A 20,442-nucleotide genomic window follows, 5' to 3' on the forward strand; every position below is an offset into this window, starting at 1 on the left:
CCAGTTTCTCTCTGCAGCCTCTGCAGCGCCACGTGCTCTCCCGCCGTCCGCCATCTTGGAGGTCGCACCGGAAGTGGTCCGCCATCTTGGAGGTCGCACCGGAAGTTGGCCGCCATCTTGGGGGTTGCACCACAAACGCTCCCCGCTTGCCCTGCCAGGCCACACTGCCCCTGGGCGTCTGCTACCACACCGTCCAACCGCATTTGTGAGTATAAGTCTCACGATTCAGCAAGTCTCAAGCAAGCCCCTGGCTAACTCTGTCTCCCCTCATAGACTGCCGACCCAGCGCTGTTCCCACCGGCGACGGCCTTGTCGGACCCCCGTATCTGCCATCCCCTTGCACTGCATTGTTAATAAAGCCTTTCTATTTCATATATTTGTTTTGAGTCTCTTCTCTGGCTATGGAGTCTGCCCCCAGATTTGTGACAATTCCGGCCTAGGTTTTTGTAGCAGAGTACAGGAGCATGGTTCTCTCAGAGCCATCACCCAAGATGGCATGTCTCCAAAGCCCTTCATGATAACTCTAAATCACTTTCACTTCGAGAAGAACAGAATTGAAGCCACTGAATCTGCTGAGGTAAAAAAAATCAAGGTCTGCAAATATTCACACCATAGAGAACTCCCAAATGTCTTGCAATATGGACACCCTTTCCGCAGATCACACTTGGACGAGCAATGAGACTGCCCACATCTCCAAAAGTGACAATTATCTGATATCCACTTTCTTTTTTCCTCCACATCAAACTGCTGGAACTCAGAGCATTAACTGAGGTGATGAGCATATGCCGAGGCTGATGGGCTGCATTTACATTACAACACTTACCACATACAAGTGACTTATTTAACAAATAAAGCATAAATGATTCATTCACAACGTTCATTTTCACAGCCATAGTTAATGGCATATTCACAAAATTCTTAATGTTGCTTTATATATGATCGAAATAGCAATACAGTGAAAAGAGACATTATGTCACCAGTCTAGTCTCAGTGAGGCCAAACAAGTCAACACGCAACGTGTCAGCCACCACAACATTACATACATCATAGCAATCCAAAATAAAGCAAACAATAACGCACAACTCAAAATTAAAGTAAAGTAATAATAAATAAACCTACAATAACTCAGACAGCATTCAAGCAACACAGGGGAAAGGCCATGCACAAACAAGTCTGAGGAATTGATCTAATTAATAATGATCTACAGGTGACTGTGCAGGTGACAGAGGGAGTGAAATGTGATAATTTTCTTAATCATTTAAACATTAATGTAAACTGGTGAACAAACGTTAGTATGATACAAAACGATTTAACAATTCAAAGTATCATCATCACAAAGTAAATATCAAAAAGACTTAATGACCTGTCACCGCAGAAGAGTACTTTTATACTGTTCTAAATATGATGATGATATGGAACTTGAATGATCAAGTAGTATTATACATTAAGTAGAGACGAGGCGCCCTCTAGTGACAAGTACATCTCCTCTGCCATGATTTCCACTTTTACAAGGTTATAATTTCTCATTCACTCACATTTACCTAAATAAAGGGGTCAAGAAACATATTTTATCATGGATTACATTACATTAATACATTTATTCAGAACTACAGTCAGTTAGCAGTGTATTTGTTAAAGTAAGTGATGGTAAGCCAAGGTTCAACAGTCCTGCAATAAATCCTCCTTTATGAAGGGGATCATGTTCAGTTGTTTCAGATGTTCAGCTTTTTTAGCTGTATGATCTTGTGTCAATATAACAGAATAATTCAGTATCATTAGTTTTAGGCTGGTGCACCTATTACATAATAAACTGCCAACTGAGTGTAGCTGATAACAGAATACATTAACAAACATATTTAAACCGTTCTATATAAACATTTTATGTAGTGGTGGTGTAGTGTAGAGAGATTGCAGACTGCAGATGCACACACTGCTACAATGATTCATGCTAAACAAGTTGGATACAGAAGACTCATCTTTGTCAGTGTCCTTGTTCTGACCCTCTTCCATCACATGACTGGTGGACGTATAGATGAACCTTTAAACAGTATTTATCCCAAAATGACCTAGATGACTGCGAATCTTTACAGATGACCCTAAATATACAGACACCATAGGGCCATCATATACCACCACATAAGATGAGTACTTCTGCCCTGACTAGGGAACCATGTCAGGATGTACAAAGAACCAACACTAATTTTACAAAAAGGAAAGTTATTACAAAAAGGAAAGTAATTTTTTGACCCAGACTAGTATTTGATAAAATAAAATGATGAAACTTGAATTATATTAGAAAGTAGTCGGTAATGTAAAAAGTGACTTGTGTCAGCTCTGCTAATTTCAAAGCTTCATGGAGCTACTGGTAGCTAAACAATGGCTGACAGCAGTTGGGATTACACTAACATTTTTAGAAAGTGTTACAATCATCTCTGCAATGACAACTAAAACATTTTCTTAACCCTGCTGTTTTTTCAACATGCCAAGACAGTAGATAAGTAAAGTGAGCTTTTACATGTCTGTGTAAAGAAGAAAGCTTAATGTGGCAATGCTTCCATGCATGGGACATAACCAAGTCAGATCTAAAGATGCATGATAAGATTCCTTTGTATTTTTATTTTGAGACATATTTAAAGCAAGCACAGCCAGCCACAGAAAAAAAGTGAAGAAGGGACAACATGCTATTTCTGTTTCAGTTCCATCCATTGAATATACTGCATTAATTAATCATTAATATTAAAAAACAAAGAAACAAAAATCAATAAATGACAGTCCATTCAAATGCCACACCCGTCCAATTGGGAGTTCTATGAGTGTCCACCTCCAGTGGTTTAGTGCAGCACTGTCATGAATAACACCAGCACACATAAATGCAATTGTGCCAATTAAAGGATAAAGATGTTTGGAAAAATATATGTAATGAGTGACTGGACACAACATAAAATAAATTAAAATAAAATAAAATTCTAAGGTTTGTACCTTAGGTGAAAAGGAGGAAATGACAACACAACAATTGGTTAAACGGTTTATTTTAAGAGGCTCAGGTGAGTAAAAACTGAGAAAAGGAGACAAACTGAAAGGTGAGTCTAGAGCAGAGGATTATTGGAAACGTAGTTCTGAAGGTGAGTATTACACAGAGGAGTGGGTGAGCATGTGGGCAGGAAGTCGAACAGAGTAAAGGGGTCCAAAACAGGGTCATATCCAATACACACAGTCAGAGTCCACAGATTCAAAGAGAATTCAAAAGGGCAGAAAACAGTTTGGATCAGGAGAGTGTCAGATTACAGATTTACAAATGCCAGGTCTGCAATGACCAGAAGAGAAGATCAGGTTGGTAACTGGTTTTTAGGTTTCGGGTAATGACTTTCAGACAAGGTGGCACAATCTTGACAGGATAATGTTGTCTAGATGCATTTTGTCTGGTTGCAGGGTAAATTCTAATCTGGTAATCAACCTACTCAGAGTCTGTGTGTCTTATGAGATAGCTGTAGAATCAATAGCCTGTTTGACAGAGTTCCCTTTCCCTCTAAATGTGAAACATTTTATTCATAAGCAATAAAACTTCCCTATCCTTAAATTAGGACACTCAGGACATTAGTTTCTAGATTACAACCAGTGGTCTAGGTCTAATGCTGGCTACGCTTTACCTACATGTTGTGGATAATGGCACCTGCTCCACAGATGTGCACGGTAGACCAGTAGACCCCTCCAAGGTTTTGGTTACTCATTGGAGTTAAACATTTGTACCACTGGCAAGTGGGGTGCATGTGGGAGAGGGAGACTTTGAAGTGTGTTAGTCAAACTGGTCAGCAGCATTTTTTTTCTGTGAGTTTTTTTCTTGTTACTTTGTTACTTACATTACACGCTATGTATGGAGAAGTTCAGGGACAATGGAAATGGAAATGGGAGAGAGGCACAAGCCTAATAGTGGAGACGAAATAAACATGCTGTCCAAGTGTTGTGCCAATAAGTGTTTGTCTGAGAGAAAACTGATTACCGAGCGCGCACAGCCAGTTGAAGACGCACCGCCCAGTGTATCTACAGCCACAGCTGCTTATGTTGGCATCAAACCTTCATCAAGTGCAAAACTGTACACTAGTAATAGTGATGGCATGTGAATGTGAAGGGTTGAGGAAATTATAAAGCTATCTCTGACTTATGTATTTCATAATTCTTTAAATATAACCCATAAGAATAAACTATAAACAAACCCCTGTGGCTGTTGGACACTTTTTGGCAATGTGAATATTTTTATAGGATCGGTGCCTCATAGGATCTTTGATTTAAAAAAGAGTTAAAGGCGCCACCCATGCTTTCGTTGTGGCTAGTTATCTCTGAAGTGTCATGAGATTTTCATCACAGGTCAACTGTGTCTTATTTCATTATACTGATGAACTTGAATTCACCTTCCGGAGCTCTGATCAGTGAACGCGTGCTCAGGCAAATCTCACAATGATAAAAACCTTAACCTTAAAATTCATAAACAAGAATAAACACAAGACACTTAGTCATGACTCCGACCCCAACAAAGAAACTGTCTTTAAATAGTTTACATAGGGTTTCGCTTTGGTCGTGCGCGCTCCCGTGCGGTGCAGCGCTCACACGCTGCAACCGTCAGTGGCTGTAGTGAAACTTTCCACCTATTGTGTGTGTGTGTGAGTGTGTGTGTGTGTGAGTGTGAACCAAAACGGTACCCCTCAGTGTGCACTGACATCAAGCTGCAGGGAAACAGCTGCATCATGGCTGGGAGCTTCTTCAAGGGACGTTTTCTCTCCTTGTTCGACTACAAAACGGAAAAATACATAGTCGCCAAAAACAGGAAAGTTGGACTTTTATACAGATTGACTCAGTTAACTATCCTCGGTTACATTATAGGGTAAGTAAAAAATAATGTCGAGGCTTTTGCAAAGTGTGATTATATTATTACCCGTAAAAGACGTTTTTACTTGAGTTTTATCCACCATTTATCTATTTAAAAACACTTAAACGCAGCAGCATGAACTTCTAATTTTATGTTACTATGTCTCCTACAATCACATTCCTATTTCATGACTTAATAAAGTGAAAGTGCTATGCATTTTCATTGTTAAGTGACATTGCCACCATGCTACAAAACACAATCTCATTTAATGCTACAATTAAAGACAAATGATCACATTTGTTTATATTCCACAACCTGCTTTCCTTTTACACTGCTGTCGCACACATTTGTGATGTAGGTTACAGTTTACACTTGTGGCTTGTTCAGTGCCTGCAGCAAAAGTCAGAGGTGTATTGGAGACACAAACTCAATGCTAGATAATAATAATAAAAGTATTATTACCTGGACACTTCAAGAGAAGAAATAAAAGTCCTAAAGTAGGCTACACTACTCTTCAGAAGTTTGGGATCACTCAGAAATATTATTGTTTTGTTGTTGGAAACACACATGATACACACATGATATTAGTCTGAATAATATAGCAAAAGAACATGATGTTATTGTTATCGTGAATATGAATGTGTTCATCAATGTGTTCATGGAAAAAAAAAACACCTTTAGCAACAATTACTGCCTCAGACCTTATACAATCTAGCCATCAAACCTTCTAGATAAACTGATAAGATTTCACCTCATGCTTCCTGGAGCGTTTCCCACAAGAAGACTTGGCTTAATGGAGTCTTCCTCTGTACCATATGTTCAAGCTGCTCCCACAACAGCTCAATAGGGTTCAGACCCGGAGGCCAGGTCAAACTTGGACAGTAGTGGAAATCACAGGTAGAGGTGACTCACTTATGCAAAGTGAAGCACAGCTGCAGCTAATGGACAGATGGAAGGGTATGGCTACACGTACGCATAATGCAGACAGTATATGTTGTGTGTCAATAAAAATTGACAATTGATCATGCTGTTTGATCCTTAAGGTGTGGAGATGATGAACACAGTATCTTTTTCTAACAAGCTGAAGTCACACGGCATTGCCATCGGTGGATGTACTGATACATCATGTGGATGGATGCAAACGCGTTTTACAAGAATTTGCGTGTCTTGCCCCGGACATTTTCCCAAGCGAACTATGGACGACATCAAGTGGAATAGTATGGTTTCAGTATAGCTTCAGCCTTTCATATGAATCCACATGCTATTGCTACGTTGGAACTTTTATTATATCAATCCCTTGAACAGGGTGACAGATGAAATCCGCTCATGAGCCAAAGTAATTAAAGTATAACCCAAAGACTTCTGCTTCAGTGATGTTACAGGATGCAGGGCGTAATATAGAAAGAGAAACAAGGGAGAGAAGGATGTTCTGGTGATTAGTTATGACACCAAGCGTTTGTGTTATACCACAGTATTTGCATTTCAAAGGATATGAAAACAAAAACATGAAGTACTGAACAAACTGTCGCCAAATGTAACACTGATTTACTACTTACTGATTTAATTAAGGTGAGCAGGAGATGATCCTGATCTATTTGTCCTGCAGCCTGCTAATGCTGCAGAAATGGAAGGAGAAACGTCTACTTAATAGGTCAGTAGTGTACAGTAGGTGGGGGGTAGACTGTGTGGCTCAACGTGTGATACAACATGTCACGCACAGGACACAGGTATAGACACGCAAACACTTGCATCAATCACTCGAAAAGAGTGAAAACAAATCTGTATGTGTTTCTCTGTAAGCTTCCTGCACCACATTCTGTTTCTTGTACCAAATGATCACCTGCTATATTGACAGGAACTGTAACCCTGCACTTTAAAAAGGAAACATTTCAGTTTCTCTGTATGCTATAAAAGTTTTTATTGAAACATAATTTTCAATTTTCAAAAAATGACATTTATCTCAAGAAAAAAAAAAAAAATCTTCTGGCCCAAATACTTAAAGAAAATCAGTCACAAGTGTGTGTGGATTTACGTCTTACGCAGTGTTTCCATTACACTTTACCTTTTAGTCATAAAGCAAACATTTAAAGTTCATATGAGTATATTATATGAGTATAGTGATAACACTATATATATATATACCCCTCTAAACAACAGGCTTTTAACAATTTAAAAGCTGTCATGTCTTTAAAACACATTGGTTGTGTTGGTATTGAGGTAAAGATGTGTTTACCTTAAGAGTTGCTTTCACCCACAGGTGGGTTTTCTTAAGCAAGAAATGCTACCAGGAGACAGACGAGGCAATCCAGAGCTCTGTCATGACTAAACTGAAGGGAGTCTCCGTTACTAACACCTCTGAATCTGGTCTGCTGTTATGGGGACCGGAGGACTATGTCATCCCACCACAGGTGAAATTGTTTACACCACGGCATGTATATCACCAAGACATTGTCAGATCAACTGTACTATCTTTAGATAGCCGAGTTGTTGTCGAAGACTGAGACTGAGTTTAGACATACTGGTGAGTATGCTAAGAAGTCTCTGCTCCTCGTGTTAAATTCATGCTTGAATCTGGATTTTAATTAAATTGCAGTTATATCATGCATCACTGTTCAGCAGCAGGGATGCAAATACAGTCACTGAAGCAAAGCTGATGAGTTAAAGAAGCAGTTTGACATTTTGGGAAATAGGATTAATCGCCATATCCTTTAAAATGCAATGTACACAAGATGATGCACTGCCAGCCGTTTACACTATAATGTTTTTTAACTTGTTCTTATAACTGAAGGGAGTAGGGGGGCCAGTGGTGCTGCAGCATCCCCTGCAGGCTGTCCAGCCCCTACGTACTACTACTCACAAAAGCCATGTCAAAACAAAAATATATATGTTACAAATTCAGTTAATCTCTCTGACATGATTTTATTAGTCATGGATATCCTTACCACTTTACCCATATAGTTATTGAGCTTAGACTGGGGTTGCTACAGGTAAATCTGGAAGATTGTTGTGATTAAGTGATGAAGCCGGTAAAACACAGATAGTGGATATCAGGCAGGTTTAGATCTACATAAGACAAGTTACACAGATAGAACATCATAGCCATTGAGACATTGTAATGGCTGGTATGGTATATACACTGAGGAGGGTGGGTCTATGTGCAGGAGCCTTTGGCAGGAACACATAGAGAACCTTAGGAAGGGAGAACCTGAGGCTGATGAGGAAGACAAAGAGACAGCATAGTGGTCAACATGACACAATGTCATTATAAAGACACACTGACAGTGTTTTCTCCACATACAGGGTGAAGCTGTTTTGTTTATTGTAACCAATTTCATAGAGACACCAAACCAGACGCTGGGATACTGTGCGGAGGTAAGAATATTTTTTATGTTAGTTGAGTTCTATGAAAATCCCTGACTTGATATGATAAAACTATGATATGATAAAACCCAACAGACACATTATGTTCTTGAAGATATTTCACCACATCACTTTCATCCAAAAAGCCTTTATCAGTCCTAGCTGCCCGGTTCGGGCTTTCAGACACTGTGAAGTCGTTGGGATTCCCGGAATCTGCCAGTTTGAAACCGACGAAACCTTTCAGATGAGAGGTGAAACATGTTCCAACAAACTTCAAGCAAGTGAGATCAGTTATTCCTGTGTCTGTAGTGAAAAGTGAAAGTAAGTGGGAGAGGTGTTGCAGCCTTGGTTACAGCATCTGCTTTGGCATTTCCTGTTGAGATAGAGTCAGTGCAGTTAGTGTTTGCTTCACAGTTCACCACAGCAATAGAAGATGATAATGGAATTGTATTTAACAAGGCAGAGACAAGCTTTTGATGAGCTATGGACTTGTTTTAGGATGTAAGGACTCTCTGCGTTTCCACAGGGTTCTGTAGTTATGATTGATCCCAAATGCATATTTACTGTATATATTATTTACCAGTTTGCCTGCTTCTGTAAGAGCTACTCCCTGTCCAGTATCTACTGAGCGAGATGTCAGAGGTGTTATGTGGCCCTCCCTCTTTTGGGTTAGTGAGCAAGCTGGCTGAATGGATGGAGCACATCTGATAATGCATTGTGATGCCTGAGCCACAGTTGAGCTGAAAGATGACAAATCTTTTGGTTATGCAGGATCAAAGCAAAAGCTCGAGGAACCGTGGGTCAAATAAGTCCAATCAACATTATCACCTGGAGCTTGCAAGCAAGCAGGTAGGCTCTCAGTCACAGGTTTTCATTTGGAGGAGAAATATGCCACATGTTGCTGGGTTAAAACAGATTAAACCATGTCATTTTGGAAACACATTATGTGAATGGCGGTTCAGATCTGGGAAGGCCCAGTGTTGGTGCAGTCTGCAGAGCTAGTTTGAATCAGTCCAAGTCACTTTATCATGCGCTCCAAGTTGTTTAACATTCGCGAGAGCTCAGAATAGTTTGGGATCCACTGTCTGCAGTAAGAGGGGATGCCCAGAGACACATTTATTTCAGATGAAGGTCTTGGAAAACCTCTTACTGCTAAAACCTGTTTAGCAGTTATAGCAGGTCATAGGTATGTGATCATAGTGCCAGGCTTGACAAGGCCTACTGACTCCCCATACACAATACATACAGTAACACAGCCACTACGGTATATCACAGATAATGTTTGTATTACCAGTAAAGTTGTTTAGGTAGCTCATTACTGACACTAACAAAGTTCTCTCTCATGCTGTTGTTATTTAGCCATGTTTCCACTTATTCTTACCATCTGACAAGCAGTTGTTATATTGTCACCAAAATGCAGCACTTCATACTTAAGAACACTAGGGAGTTTCTGCTGAAGGGAAGGATGTGCTGCGTAGACACTCTCTCTGCTCAGCACACTGTTTTGAGCTGTCTGACTAACTGTGTTTATTTTACTTTACTTACTTTATTCTCTCTCCTTTGTTTGACGTCTGATCGTCTGGAAACTATTCCACCCTGCCCGTTTCAAAGTTACATTGCAATAGGACAAGTAAGTCAAGTGAGACAAGGGAATGTTGACTCACTCTACTACGAGTATCGCACCGAATCAGGGCAAGATTTAAAATATCAGGTGGAGAAAATATGTCGTGTTTTGTACAAATAAAAAAAAAAAGGTTTAAAAAGTTTAATTTCACACATTTCTTGTAGTAGATAATTACACATGGCAGTGACCCCCTTAAGTCACAGAAAGTAGTATATTATTGTATAGTATAACCTTGCGCTCATTGTTGCTACAAATTAACAAATCACATAACAATAATAACTTTTAACAAAGGCTGATACTTCCCTCTTCTTTCTATACACGTTTTTTTTTTTTTAAATATGTTGGTCATAATTTATCTTAGTTCTATATTTATCTACAAATTCCTGGGGGTTCCCAGTATGTAAACTCAGCCTTTCTTGGTCTCTTGACTCACTCATGCTTGTACCAACACTACACAGTCATCAAACACTGCTTCTGTATACATTTCATCTTTCACCAATTTTAATGGCATCACTTCTGAAAAGCTGCCACACTTGAGTTGCCTTTAGCTGTAATCTAAGATATTCCAGCCAGGAGCGGTGGTGCGTCACCAAACAACAGTTGTTGGATGATACATAACGTGTATTTAAGCAGTGCCCAGCATTGTTTATAAATGATGGCCTGTCCATAAACAACCTGAAACAACACTCTCACTTTCAGATTGATGGTGTTGCTCTAAAACAGAAAGATTTTCTCTTCACATTAAGCCACCATCAATAAATGCTAAAATTTGACTTAAGTTTTTAAGACATTAATGATGAAATAATATTTTTGTTATTATGATATATTAAATTATAAAACTATTATTAAAGTATGACCTGACACTAAGAACTTTTAATATAAGAGTACTTAGAAGACTTTGATTATTTTCTCTTTCACCCCAACAAAATTTTTAATGTGTTTGTCCGTAAGCTTTCATGTGATTGCTGCATCAGGCTTTAATAGCACAAGAATTTCACCCAAGAGGAGATTTTTGTGAAAATAAAAAGGTTCTTTAACCTCTTTCTTTCCCAGAGTCCCAAAGTGTTGAATGGCCAGTGTCAAAAGGATAAGGACTGTGACGAGGGAAAAATGGTGGTGGCTGGTAATGGTAAGAATTTCCTTTATTCAAGTTTCAAGTCTGTTGAATTTTGTGTTCTAAATTTTACTGAAATTAAATAATTTCTCAAATCTTAGTGTAAAGTTGGATGAAGTTGATGTGTTTGTCTTTTTATTATAATTTTTTTTTATTAAGGGATAATGACTGGCCAATGTTTAAAAAAAGATGAAAACTCCAATGGTACCTGTGAAATCTACGCCTGGTGTCCTATTGAAAGAAAATATAAACCACAGTAAGAAACAACAAAGTCACATAGAAATTCTTGCAGATACACATATGTAGTCAGAACCTCTTGCTTTAATTACTGAAATAAGAAACATATGAAATGGTGAAGTGGCAGATAAAAAACAACACTTATTTGAAAAACCTTTGTTTTATGATACTTTAAACAAAAGTAAATCATATAAGACAAATATAAAACAGAAACCGAAACAGGTCAGAGAAATGTAAATCTATGTTATGAACTTCTGTGGACTACACCACGACAAAAGCTTTTTCAGCTTCAGGTCATGGTGTAATTTTTATAAACATTTGAATAACATTCTGTTATACAAAAGTAAAGTGTGTTTATGTTAAACAATGTCTTTCTCATTGTTTCTTTGTTTTTACAGAGAGCCTCTACTGACAAATGCTGAAAACTTCACTATTTACATCAAGAATTTCATCCAATTTCACAAATTTGGATTTTCAAAGTAACTCCTCTTCTTCTGTTCATCGGACATCATAACATGATAGACAGTGATCAGAGCACACTGGGAACTACTATGTGTTTACCATGTGTTTTCAGGTCCAATGTTCTTGAAAAAACTGACAACTCCTACTTAAAGAAATGTCGATATGATGAGGTGCTTCACCCCTACTGCCCCATCTTTCGCCTGGGAGACATCACCAAGCGTGCTGGGTACAACTTCCAGGATATGGCCACATTTGTAAGTACTATGCTTTTCAACTGGAGGTGGTATCAAGGGATGTGCAACTGTACAATCATAATTAAATCTCTTTACCAGGGATATTTGTGGCACTTTTACTAAATAGTTTTTTTTTTTTAATGGTTTTAAAAATTCTGTTTTCCAGGGAGGATCCATTGGCATAATGATACGCTGGGATTGTGACCTTGATAAAAGCTCTTACTGCCACCCACAATACCACTTCACTCGCTTGGATGTCAGTGATTCCAAGAAGACCATCGCATCAGGATTTAACTTCAGGTGAGAGTCTCTGCATTTTCATTGGAGAAAATGATTCAAAATACCATAAAGATTCTTATTATTTTCTATTCTCATATTCCTGTCACATTATTGTCCTTTTCATCGCAGACACACCCGATACTTTAAAAATGCTGCAGGTGAAAGTTATCGATCTCTAATCAAAGTCTATGGTGTTCGGTTTCACATCATGGTCCATGGGAAGGTAGGGAAAATGTGTTTTAAAGGGTAAACGTGAGACTTTGTTTTCTCTGTCAAAGCATTATGATATAATTTAACTGAAACTTACAAATGTTCATGTATAGGAATAGTAAGTATTTTATTATTATAGTATTATTTCTTATAAGTGTTAATTTATCGATGCAGTGCCAACTAATATAAACATAAAACATATAAACATTCTAATAATAAAGAACAAACAAAGAAAACAGGAATAGATTTGTTAGATTTCTGCTGTTGTTTACAGGCTGGGAAGTTCAACATCATCCCAACAGCCATCAGCATTGGTTCAGGACTCGCTTTGATGGGAGCTGTAAGCACTGTTAATTATTTGTCTGTGTGTTTTTGAAAGTTTTTGTTCATTTTACCAAATGTGACTTATCAATAAATAAAACTCCCTTTAACAGGGAGCTTTCTTCTGTGACATGGTCCTCCTCTACCTAATGAAGAATGGCGGCTCGTATCGAGAGAAGAAGTTTGAAAAAGCCGAGATAACACAGGACAACACACAGGAGGATGAAGAGTGTTCTGATTGAATACTGTACTTTAAAGTGCTGCTAAATTAATTAAATCATAAACTTTCATGGGACTGTATATGCCTGGTATGAAATACGACGTACATGCAAAAAGCATCAGGTTTTTCTTGCACACCACAATCTGTCGACACTATGAAATCAACCACTGAAGGCACTAGTGTGGAAGTGTATGAGTTTGCAAGTTATCTTCATTTGGTGGCATTTGCCAGGAGGGGCTGTGGTTTGCCTGATAATTAAAAACTGTGAACAGATATTCCATTGACTATCACTGAAATTCCATTTAAGCCTTTATTTGGTAGTTTTACAGTTGAGTACAAGAAGAACTTTTTCTGTCCTGTTAATGCAGTTTTTTGAGTAATTAAGAGTATTATAAGAATTTTTTATTTTCATTGCAGTTGCTAGCATAGCTAATTTCATTGAGCTAGCATCCTTTCTAAGGACAACAATAGACTGCCGGGTGTCTGATGAAAGTTCTTTATTTCTGGCTATTGGTACCTACTGTAACCAGTAAAACAAACAACTTCTGATTTTCAGATACTAAACTAACCTAAAGAACACCATGCTCCCTTGTTTGTTCCATTAGTACAACTGTTGTCAGCTGTGCAAAGGTTTTAGCCTTATCAAATGGTTAACTTGAATTGGCAGCTATGCCAGGAGATTGATGCAGAGAACTGATAATTACTAATAATAGGCCTTTGTGTAAAAATCTATATAATTCTTTAAAAAATATCTGATTAATTAAAATGTTTGTGAAATTAATACGTTTGTTTGGGAATTGCATGTAAATGTGTTTTCTTTGGAAAAAAAGAAATTTGCAAGTGATCCCAAACTTATGAGCAGTCCTTTTTTTAATTTGCAGGCTGTCAAGGATCAAGTGGGACAATTTATTCTTACCATCCTGTGTCTTATTTTTTAATTTACAACTGTTTAGTTACTCAATTTGCAATAACAGTCTGTATTAAAATCTGGTCCTAGTTAAAGTAATTAATAATTTCAACCACAGACTTGTTGACTAAATACTTTTACTTTCTATTCTTTGACTTCTTTGAAGTCATATCTAGTGCCTTTCCATTAAGACTAAAAAGGAGCTCACACAAGTTTTTTTTCCCCACATTTGCATAAATCCTAATTTGAACTGATCCATTATCAAGAAGTAACAGAGTAGTCTGTTCACGTGCAACTGAAACTGTTGTCTAAGCCATAGATTTAGATGTTTAAAACCAGAGCACATAGATACACAAAACTTAAAAAAAAAACATTTAAAATGAGGCTTTTATTCCCATATGTTTTATTCCTAATTACACTGTATGCTGCTTGTTATGCAATGACTAACGTACAAATGGAATATACCTCATGCATGATTTGCTCATTAGGTGCCAAGTTTCATCCTACGTATTTGCTCTACGAGTTATTTATAAAAGTTTGTTCAGTCAGGTTCCAGAATAAAAATGTATATGTTAATCAGCAGTGAAGAGAGTGTTGCCTTTAACCTGTGTTCAAATAAATATTTTTTTAAGAAACACAATATTGTGACTGAATGTATCATTATTTTATTTTATTATAATTACAGTAACACACAAGAATTTTTGTATTGTGGAAAAAGTTTCTGAACTTGCTTATTAGGACCTACTGTAATTACATGATATGTTAATATACCATATACAAGCCTCAGAATGTCCACCTGTGGGAAGTAGTAGGAAGATGGCTGGGTGACAGCACAGTTTTTAAGCCACAATTTTTCATTAAAAACGAAAAATGCCAAAAATTACACACACACAAAAAAAAAACATTGCCATGTTTGTGAAGTCACTGTTACAGTTCGTATATTCCCCCAGCACATTTTCAAATGACTCACAGTGACAACAATAAAAGCACTTTGGCACCAGAGGGAACTAAAACACAAAATCTAAAACTCTGCAGGATACATGTAATGTGTTTACAGTGGTGAATGTAATTTTACCTGAGTAATTTATGCTACTGCTATTTCTACTTCTACAACATACAATTTCTAAAATTTATTTTGTAACTTTGGTTGCTTTTTACTAGTTGTAGATTCATATAATACACATATAATGGACTTTTCTATGTTTCGAGTATCCCAAATCTTCTACTTCTTCCACCACTGCTTGGAAATGTTTAGAAACATACGTTGCCAAGTCAGTAAATTAAGAAAATAATTTGTTACAGTCTCCACATGGATGTTCTTATGTCTTCATAAATCTACAGCTGTTTCCCTTAATTATTGCATGGCTGTAAACTAGTTGATGTGAGACAGAGAAAATGGTCTTGCATGTCTTCACGGTTACCAACAGAGGTCACTAAAGGCCAACATCGTGCTCTAGTCACCTCCAGAAACATTTCACAACAGTAAGAATCTGCACAGACTGCTGGAGAGTGTCTGGATGTCAATAGTTTCTTATTAAAGCTTCTTATAATTTACCAAGATAACTCCTGGGACATAGTGTGAAAAGGTGTTTGTGTTATGTATCTGTTTGGATCATTTAAGTATTGATTTACGTAATTACATTTACAGTACTTCAGACTGAACATTGGGGGTTAGCTTATTTTCGGTGTTTGTATGTGCCCTGACAATTGTCACAAGTGCTTCAGACCTTTATCTGTGATCCGTAGGAGAGCCTGTTTTTCTTATGTGAAGCATTATTACGTCTTTATTGAGTTAAAGCTTTTATTTCAGGGAGATACACACCATTTTCATAATTTTGGCTCTGTACATCACAGCAATTAATTGAAATTTAACAATCAGGAGACGGTTAATGTGAAGACAGTCAGCTTTAATTTAAGGTAGGATGGAGTGTGTACATCCGGTTTTACTCATGAACACACAATTTTAGTGGCTCATGAATATGCATTGACTGCCTCATGTCAGGAGCGTATAGTCATGAGCCGATGTTGCGTCTCTTCACTGCTGATACTCTGCCAGGACTTTACTGTAGCTGTCTTCACTTCCTGCTTTTTATCTTACCATGGAATGCAGCTCAACTGGATTCAGGTTATATGACTGACCTGGCAATTGAAGAACATTAAGCATTAAACAGTTTGACTGTTTTCACGATTTCTTGAGTTGCTTTCCCACATGGTCAGTCCCCAAACAGTTTTGATGCATTTGGCTGAATGTGAGCTGATAACCTTAATCCTCAACACTTCAATATTTATTCTGTTGCATTTATCGGGAGTGACATAAATAAATTAAACAAAACCAGTTTCATTGGCACCCATTCATGCCCACACAACAACAACACCTCCACTATACTTCTAAGAGGATGTGGTATGTTTCCAATTGTGAGCAGTCCCTTCTTCAAACTATTTTCTTCCTACTTATCTAATGCTAGTGTAGGGTGGAAAATAATTCTTGTCATCTATCATTTGTATCGTTTGTTTTTTCTAGTTCCTGAGATCACCAGTGCACGTGTCCAAGTATTTACAGTAGGAGCCAACAAATATGTAGGTCTGTGAACACAAAATGTCTCTTTAATAAAATCTATCAGCTGTGTGTGTGTGTGTGTGTGGCCTATGTCACAGATACCCCCACCAACTTTTGTGTTTAATGCTTATTAGAATATGTTAGTGGGTTAACATGTAAATTAATGGTGCAGATGGTAAATAAATAGCACTGTCACTGTGAGTATATTAGCATACAGAGTTGTATAAACTCTGTTTTATTTAGCAGTTCTGCACACTAAACGTTAAAGAATTTAAGATAAACTTAAACTTAAAATAAACTCATCCATGCTAAATTCATTTGTAGAATCTTAAGACTAACAGACAGCTACAGTTCACAGCAGAGGGTTAAAAGCAGGTTCAGCCAACAGTCTGTTAGCTTCAGTTTCATCTTTCATCTTCATCTGGGACAATAGAGCTGATAAAAAATTCCAGCCTTTACTGGAATACCATACACAAGGAAGTACACAACTTAATTGACATGTGGAATGAGGTGTGTGTGTGTGTGTGTGTGTTGCTTGGCTTATAAAAGAGCCAGCTACCAAGCTTTTCCACATACCATCTGACAACATGAAGGTCCTGCTTCTTACGCTGCTGCTCGTGCTGCTGTGTAGCACTCAAGGTAAGGGAACATTAGCTTGTATTATATATATATATATTATACAATTTCATAAAGGGTAAACTGTGTTTTGTTTTTTTTTCAATAGAAAAAAAAAGATTTAATTTGCTGGATTGAAAGCTGTTGATTTACATACAGCAATATTGACGTTGCCTTTATAACTGAATTGATTTTGTTTTGGTGTTTTGATTTTTTTTGTCTCATCAGTGCTCACGCTCAGATGCTACGTCTGTACTAGTGAGGACGACAACATCTGTAAGACAGAGGCAGACTGCGCGGCGACAGCCCAGTACTGCAAGACCTACCAAAAAGGTATATACCGTACCAATCATCTGCATTCACGTTGTCTTCTTTTAGATCAAAGTTTTAGTTTTAATATACACCTTACATAAATTACAGTGACACGGAAATGGTTGAGTTTGAACTTATTGTTTGCATATTTGCACATTTGTTTTGCAGAACTCACTTTTACTCGAACTTGTGAGGACTTTTGTGCTGAAGATCACTTCACAAAATGTTGCCAAGAGGACCTGTGCTAGACCGCAGACACCACTTAGCACTCACTTTCTTTCACTGTTAACCTGAATAGTATAGAAAATGAATTTAATATATTCAACATGATGATTTATCTATAACTATATGTGTATTCACTGATTGGGATTGAAATCAACACATTCCTACAAAGTTTCGCTTAGCTTTTTCAGCCCTCTTGAAAAAGCACATTCACACATGCACGCACGCACGCAAACACACCACACACACACACACACACACACACACACACACACACACACACACACACACACACACACACACACACACACACATAAACACTTAATCCCTTCCCGATTTCACTTAGTGGGTCACTGCAACAGTCTACTCTTACTGCTATGTGGGTCACTGTCTGCTACTACATTATAAAGCTGGACTCCTTGTACGGAGTCATCTGTTTCATACTGTTGAATGGAAAATGAATAAATCTTTTAATTGACCTAATCATTTTGTTTCAGCAGCCTTTTGTTACATGTAAGGAAAGAAAAATGTTCACAGACTATTACCCAAACATGCCAAATGTAGCCAACATGTTGTCTGTATTGGCTTGTCTGATGATCACTGACTTAAAAGGTTTTTGACCATTAGTGTAGAAGTAGAATATAGTTTTGATGAGTGGTCACCTTGTTGGTTTTATCTTGTCGTCTAGCAGCTAAAAACAAATATCATGCTAGTCCACTTAACACAGGTTCATCTGTATTGCACATACATAAGCAACATGGCATCATGTTACAGCAAAGGATGATGAGCATGAGACTGCCAGCCTCTAGCTGTGAAGTCGGATACATAGATCACAGATTTCAAATATACAAAATAGAGGAAACATGCCTACACACAGTGACTGTGTTTGCAATAAAATGATTAATCAATTATTATTATCAATAATTCAAAGCTCAAAGCTTACAGTGAGCTCACATTTTGTTTGTCTTATTACTTTTGTCTTTACAGTTTATTAATAAATACATATAATAAACATTGACAAAGATCAGATCAAATTTTATGACAAATTAATGCTGAAAACCATGAAATTCCAAAAGGTTCATATACTTTTTCTTGCCACTGTATTTGTGTTGATTTTGGGCGTGACAGTCAGCACTATAATAGATAGTCCTTTAGATACTTGAGCACTATAAACAGGTTGTTCCAGGTCATTGAACATTTTCTTGTGTCCTTTGTTAAACAGAAATTAAAGAACTAATTGAACTACACTTTCACGTGAGACCTTTCGGCCCTCTCTTTCAGCACAAAAGTACTTAATCACAGTGAGTAATTTAATAATTTAGACGATTAAGCGCACATGTGACATCCACACCTGTAGCTGGCTGTGACATGTAGTTTGGCAGCATTCTCTTGTTTTCGGAGAAATAGTTGCTGTGTGACACTCCCAAGTACTGAACACTCCTGAAAGGACCTGTGAATACTTGGTATCTGTACAAAGTTAGTAGGCAACATACGTCTTAAAACACTTTGGAGCATGCTTTGTAGCTAAGAATAGTATGTAATTAAATTTTAATACGGATGAAGTAGCTATAATATGCTGAGTAATAGGTCAATTTTTATGAGACTCAAATATAAGTTTTTTTTTATTCATCTATTCGTTCATTTGTGAATCTACAATATTACAATACCAATTAACATTAGAATACAATGAAATGTTTAAAGTAAATAAACAGGATGAATTCAAAATGCTTCTCAACAGCATTCATCAGTTGCCTCATAGCGAATCAGTGTCTGTCACGTCAGCAAGAAAATATGGGTCATAAGGGTTAAGCTCTTCAGCTGTTTCTTCTCTGCGTTTGAGCAGTTCAGACATCAGAGGGGGAATATTGGCAGATTAATAGAGCACAACCTTCACACTTCATGTGCTACAGCTAAATACATACAGTATATTGTGCACAGAAGTGATCCAAAAAACAGAAAATCACCGCATGGAAAAACAGGTGGATTGCCACACACGAAGAACTTTCCAGCATTTAAAGGGAATTTACATTTCTGAAGTAGCTGCACAAAGCCACACTCACAGCATGTGGAAAAATACTACATACATCTGCTGCCCACACAGGAAAGAGCTGTGACAGTGTGACAATTAGCATGCCACATGATAGGTGTGCTGTTTTTCTCTAAATGTCGAGTGCGAGGGACCATGGCTGCTGTTAAATTAAGCTTCAGTCAAATTGTATGTGTCTCGGTTGTCTTTTAAACCAGTCCTTTAGCAGACCTGTACCTTTCCTGTATTTTGTGTTATGTTTAAAACTTGAGAAAATAAAAATCTGAATGGTGCATGCATCAGGGGAACAAAGTACCCATACTCCAATATTGATATGATGTTGACATAGTTATACACTAGTAGTGCACTACTACTAGGGAACATTTATAGTTGCTGAGCACCTTTTCACTTGGCTAGCTGCCTTAGCTTATAAAAAGCAGTAGAGATTGCTGGGGATCGATTGAGCTGAATCAAACCTTTTTTGGTGGTTACAAAAACAGTGTATTGGGCCAAAAACAATAATTCAATTAACTTTTCGAATTTTTCTTTCAGATTTTCTCCACTAGCTTGTGATCCTTGGGAGTGGTACTACCTCTGGGCTGAGATCCACAAACTACTGTTTAGTAGTAAAATGTACGATATCGAAAATCAGATACCATAGAGATTTCATAGGATACATAATGATTTAAATCACATAATAATAATTCATCAGCAAAGGATATAAAACAAGCATGGCTGCCCAACAAAGATTGCCTGACAAAATAAATAAATAAATAAATAAATAAATCACAACAAAGACTCAATCTGTTGCTCCACCTATGGTGGGTTTGTTGTCAAGAGTGAATTCTGCTTTAGCTGCTAGAGTAATGGTGGTCCATCTAT

General features: G+C 37.5%; 2 protein-coding genes across 7 annotated transcripts; both read left to right on the top strand.

The window, feature by feature from the left end:
* The first annotated feature begins 4,631 nt into the window (after positions 1-4,631).
* On the top strand, positions 4,632-14,432 carry LOC113147974 (P2X purinoceptor 5-like). 6 transcript variants are annotated; one of them, XM_026339376.1, is made up of 12 exons: positions 4,632-4,876; positions 7,119-7,269; positions 8,162-8,233; positions 8,993-9,070; positions 10,899-10,974; positions 11,119-11,215; positions 11,595-11,675; positions 11,771-11,912; positions 12,058-12,191; positions 12,300-12,393; positions 12,655-12,720; positions 12,815-14,432. In XM_026339376.1, exons 1-12 carry the CDS (start codon positions 4,740-4,742, stop codon positions 12,941-12,943), a joined length of 1,257 nt encoding a protein of 418 aa, XP_026195161.1. In that variant the 5' UTR covers positions 4,632-4,739; the 3' UTR covers positions 12,944-14,432. The 6 variants fall into 6 exon arrangements, with proteins under 6 accessions (XP_026195161.1, XP_026195171.1, XP_026195190.1 ...); XM_026339386.1 differs by lacking the exon at positions 8,993-9,070 and having other exon boundaries at positions 4,633-4,876; XM_026339405.1 differs by lacking the exon at positions 7,119-7,269 and having other exon boundaries at positions 4,792-4,876; positions 8,162-9,851.
* A 2,447-nt stretch (positions 14,433-16,879) lies between these two features.
* On the top strand, positions 16,880-18,017 carry ly6d (lymphocyte antigen 6 family member D). Its single transcript, XM_026375922.1, has 3 exons — positions 16,880-17,024; positions 17,229-17,333; positions 17,481-18,017. Exons 1-3 carry the CDS (start codon positions 16,973-16,975, stop codon positions 17,558-17,560), a joined length of 237 nt encoding a protein of 78 aa, XP_026231707.1. The 5' UTR covers positions 16,880-16,972; the 3' UTR covers positions 17,561-18,017.
* The last annotated feature ends 2,425 nt before the right edge of the window (positions 18,018-20,442 follow it).

The sequence above is a fragment of the Anabas testudineus genome, chromosome 13, assembly GCF_900324465.2.
Source record: "Anabas testudineus chromosome 13, fAnaTes1.2, whole genome shotgun sequence".
Lineage (NCBI taxonomy): Eukaryota > Metazoa > Chordata > Actinopteri > Anabantiformes > Anabantidae > Anabas > Anabas testudineus.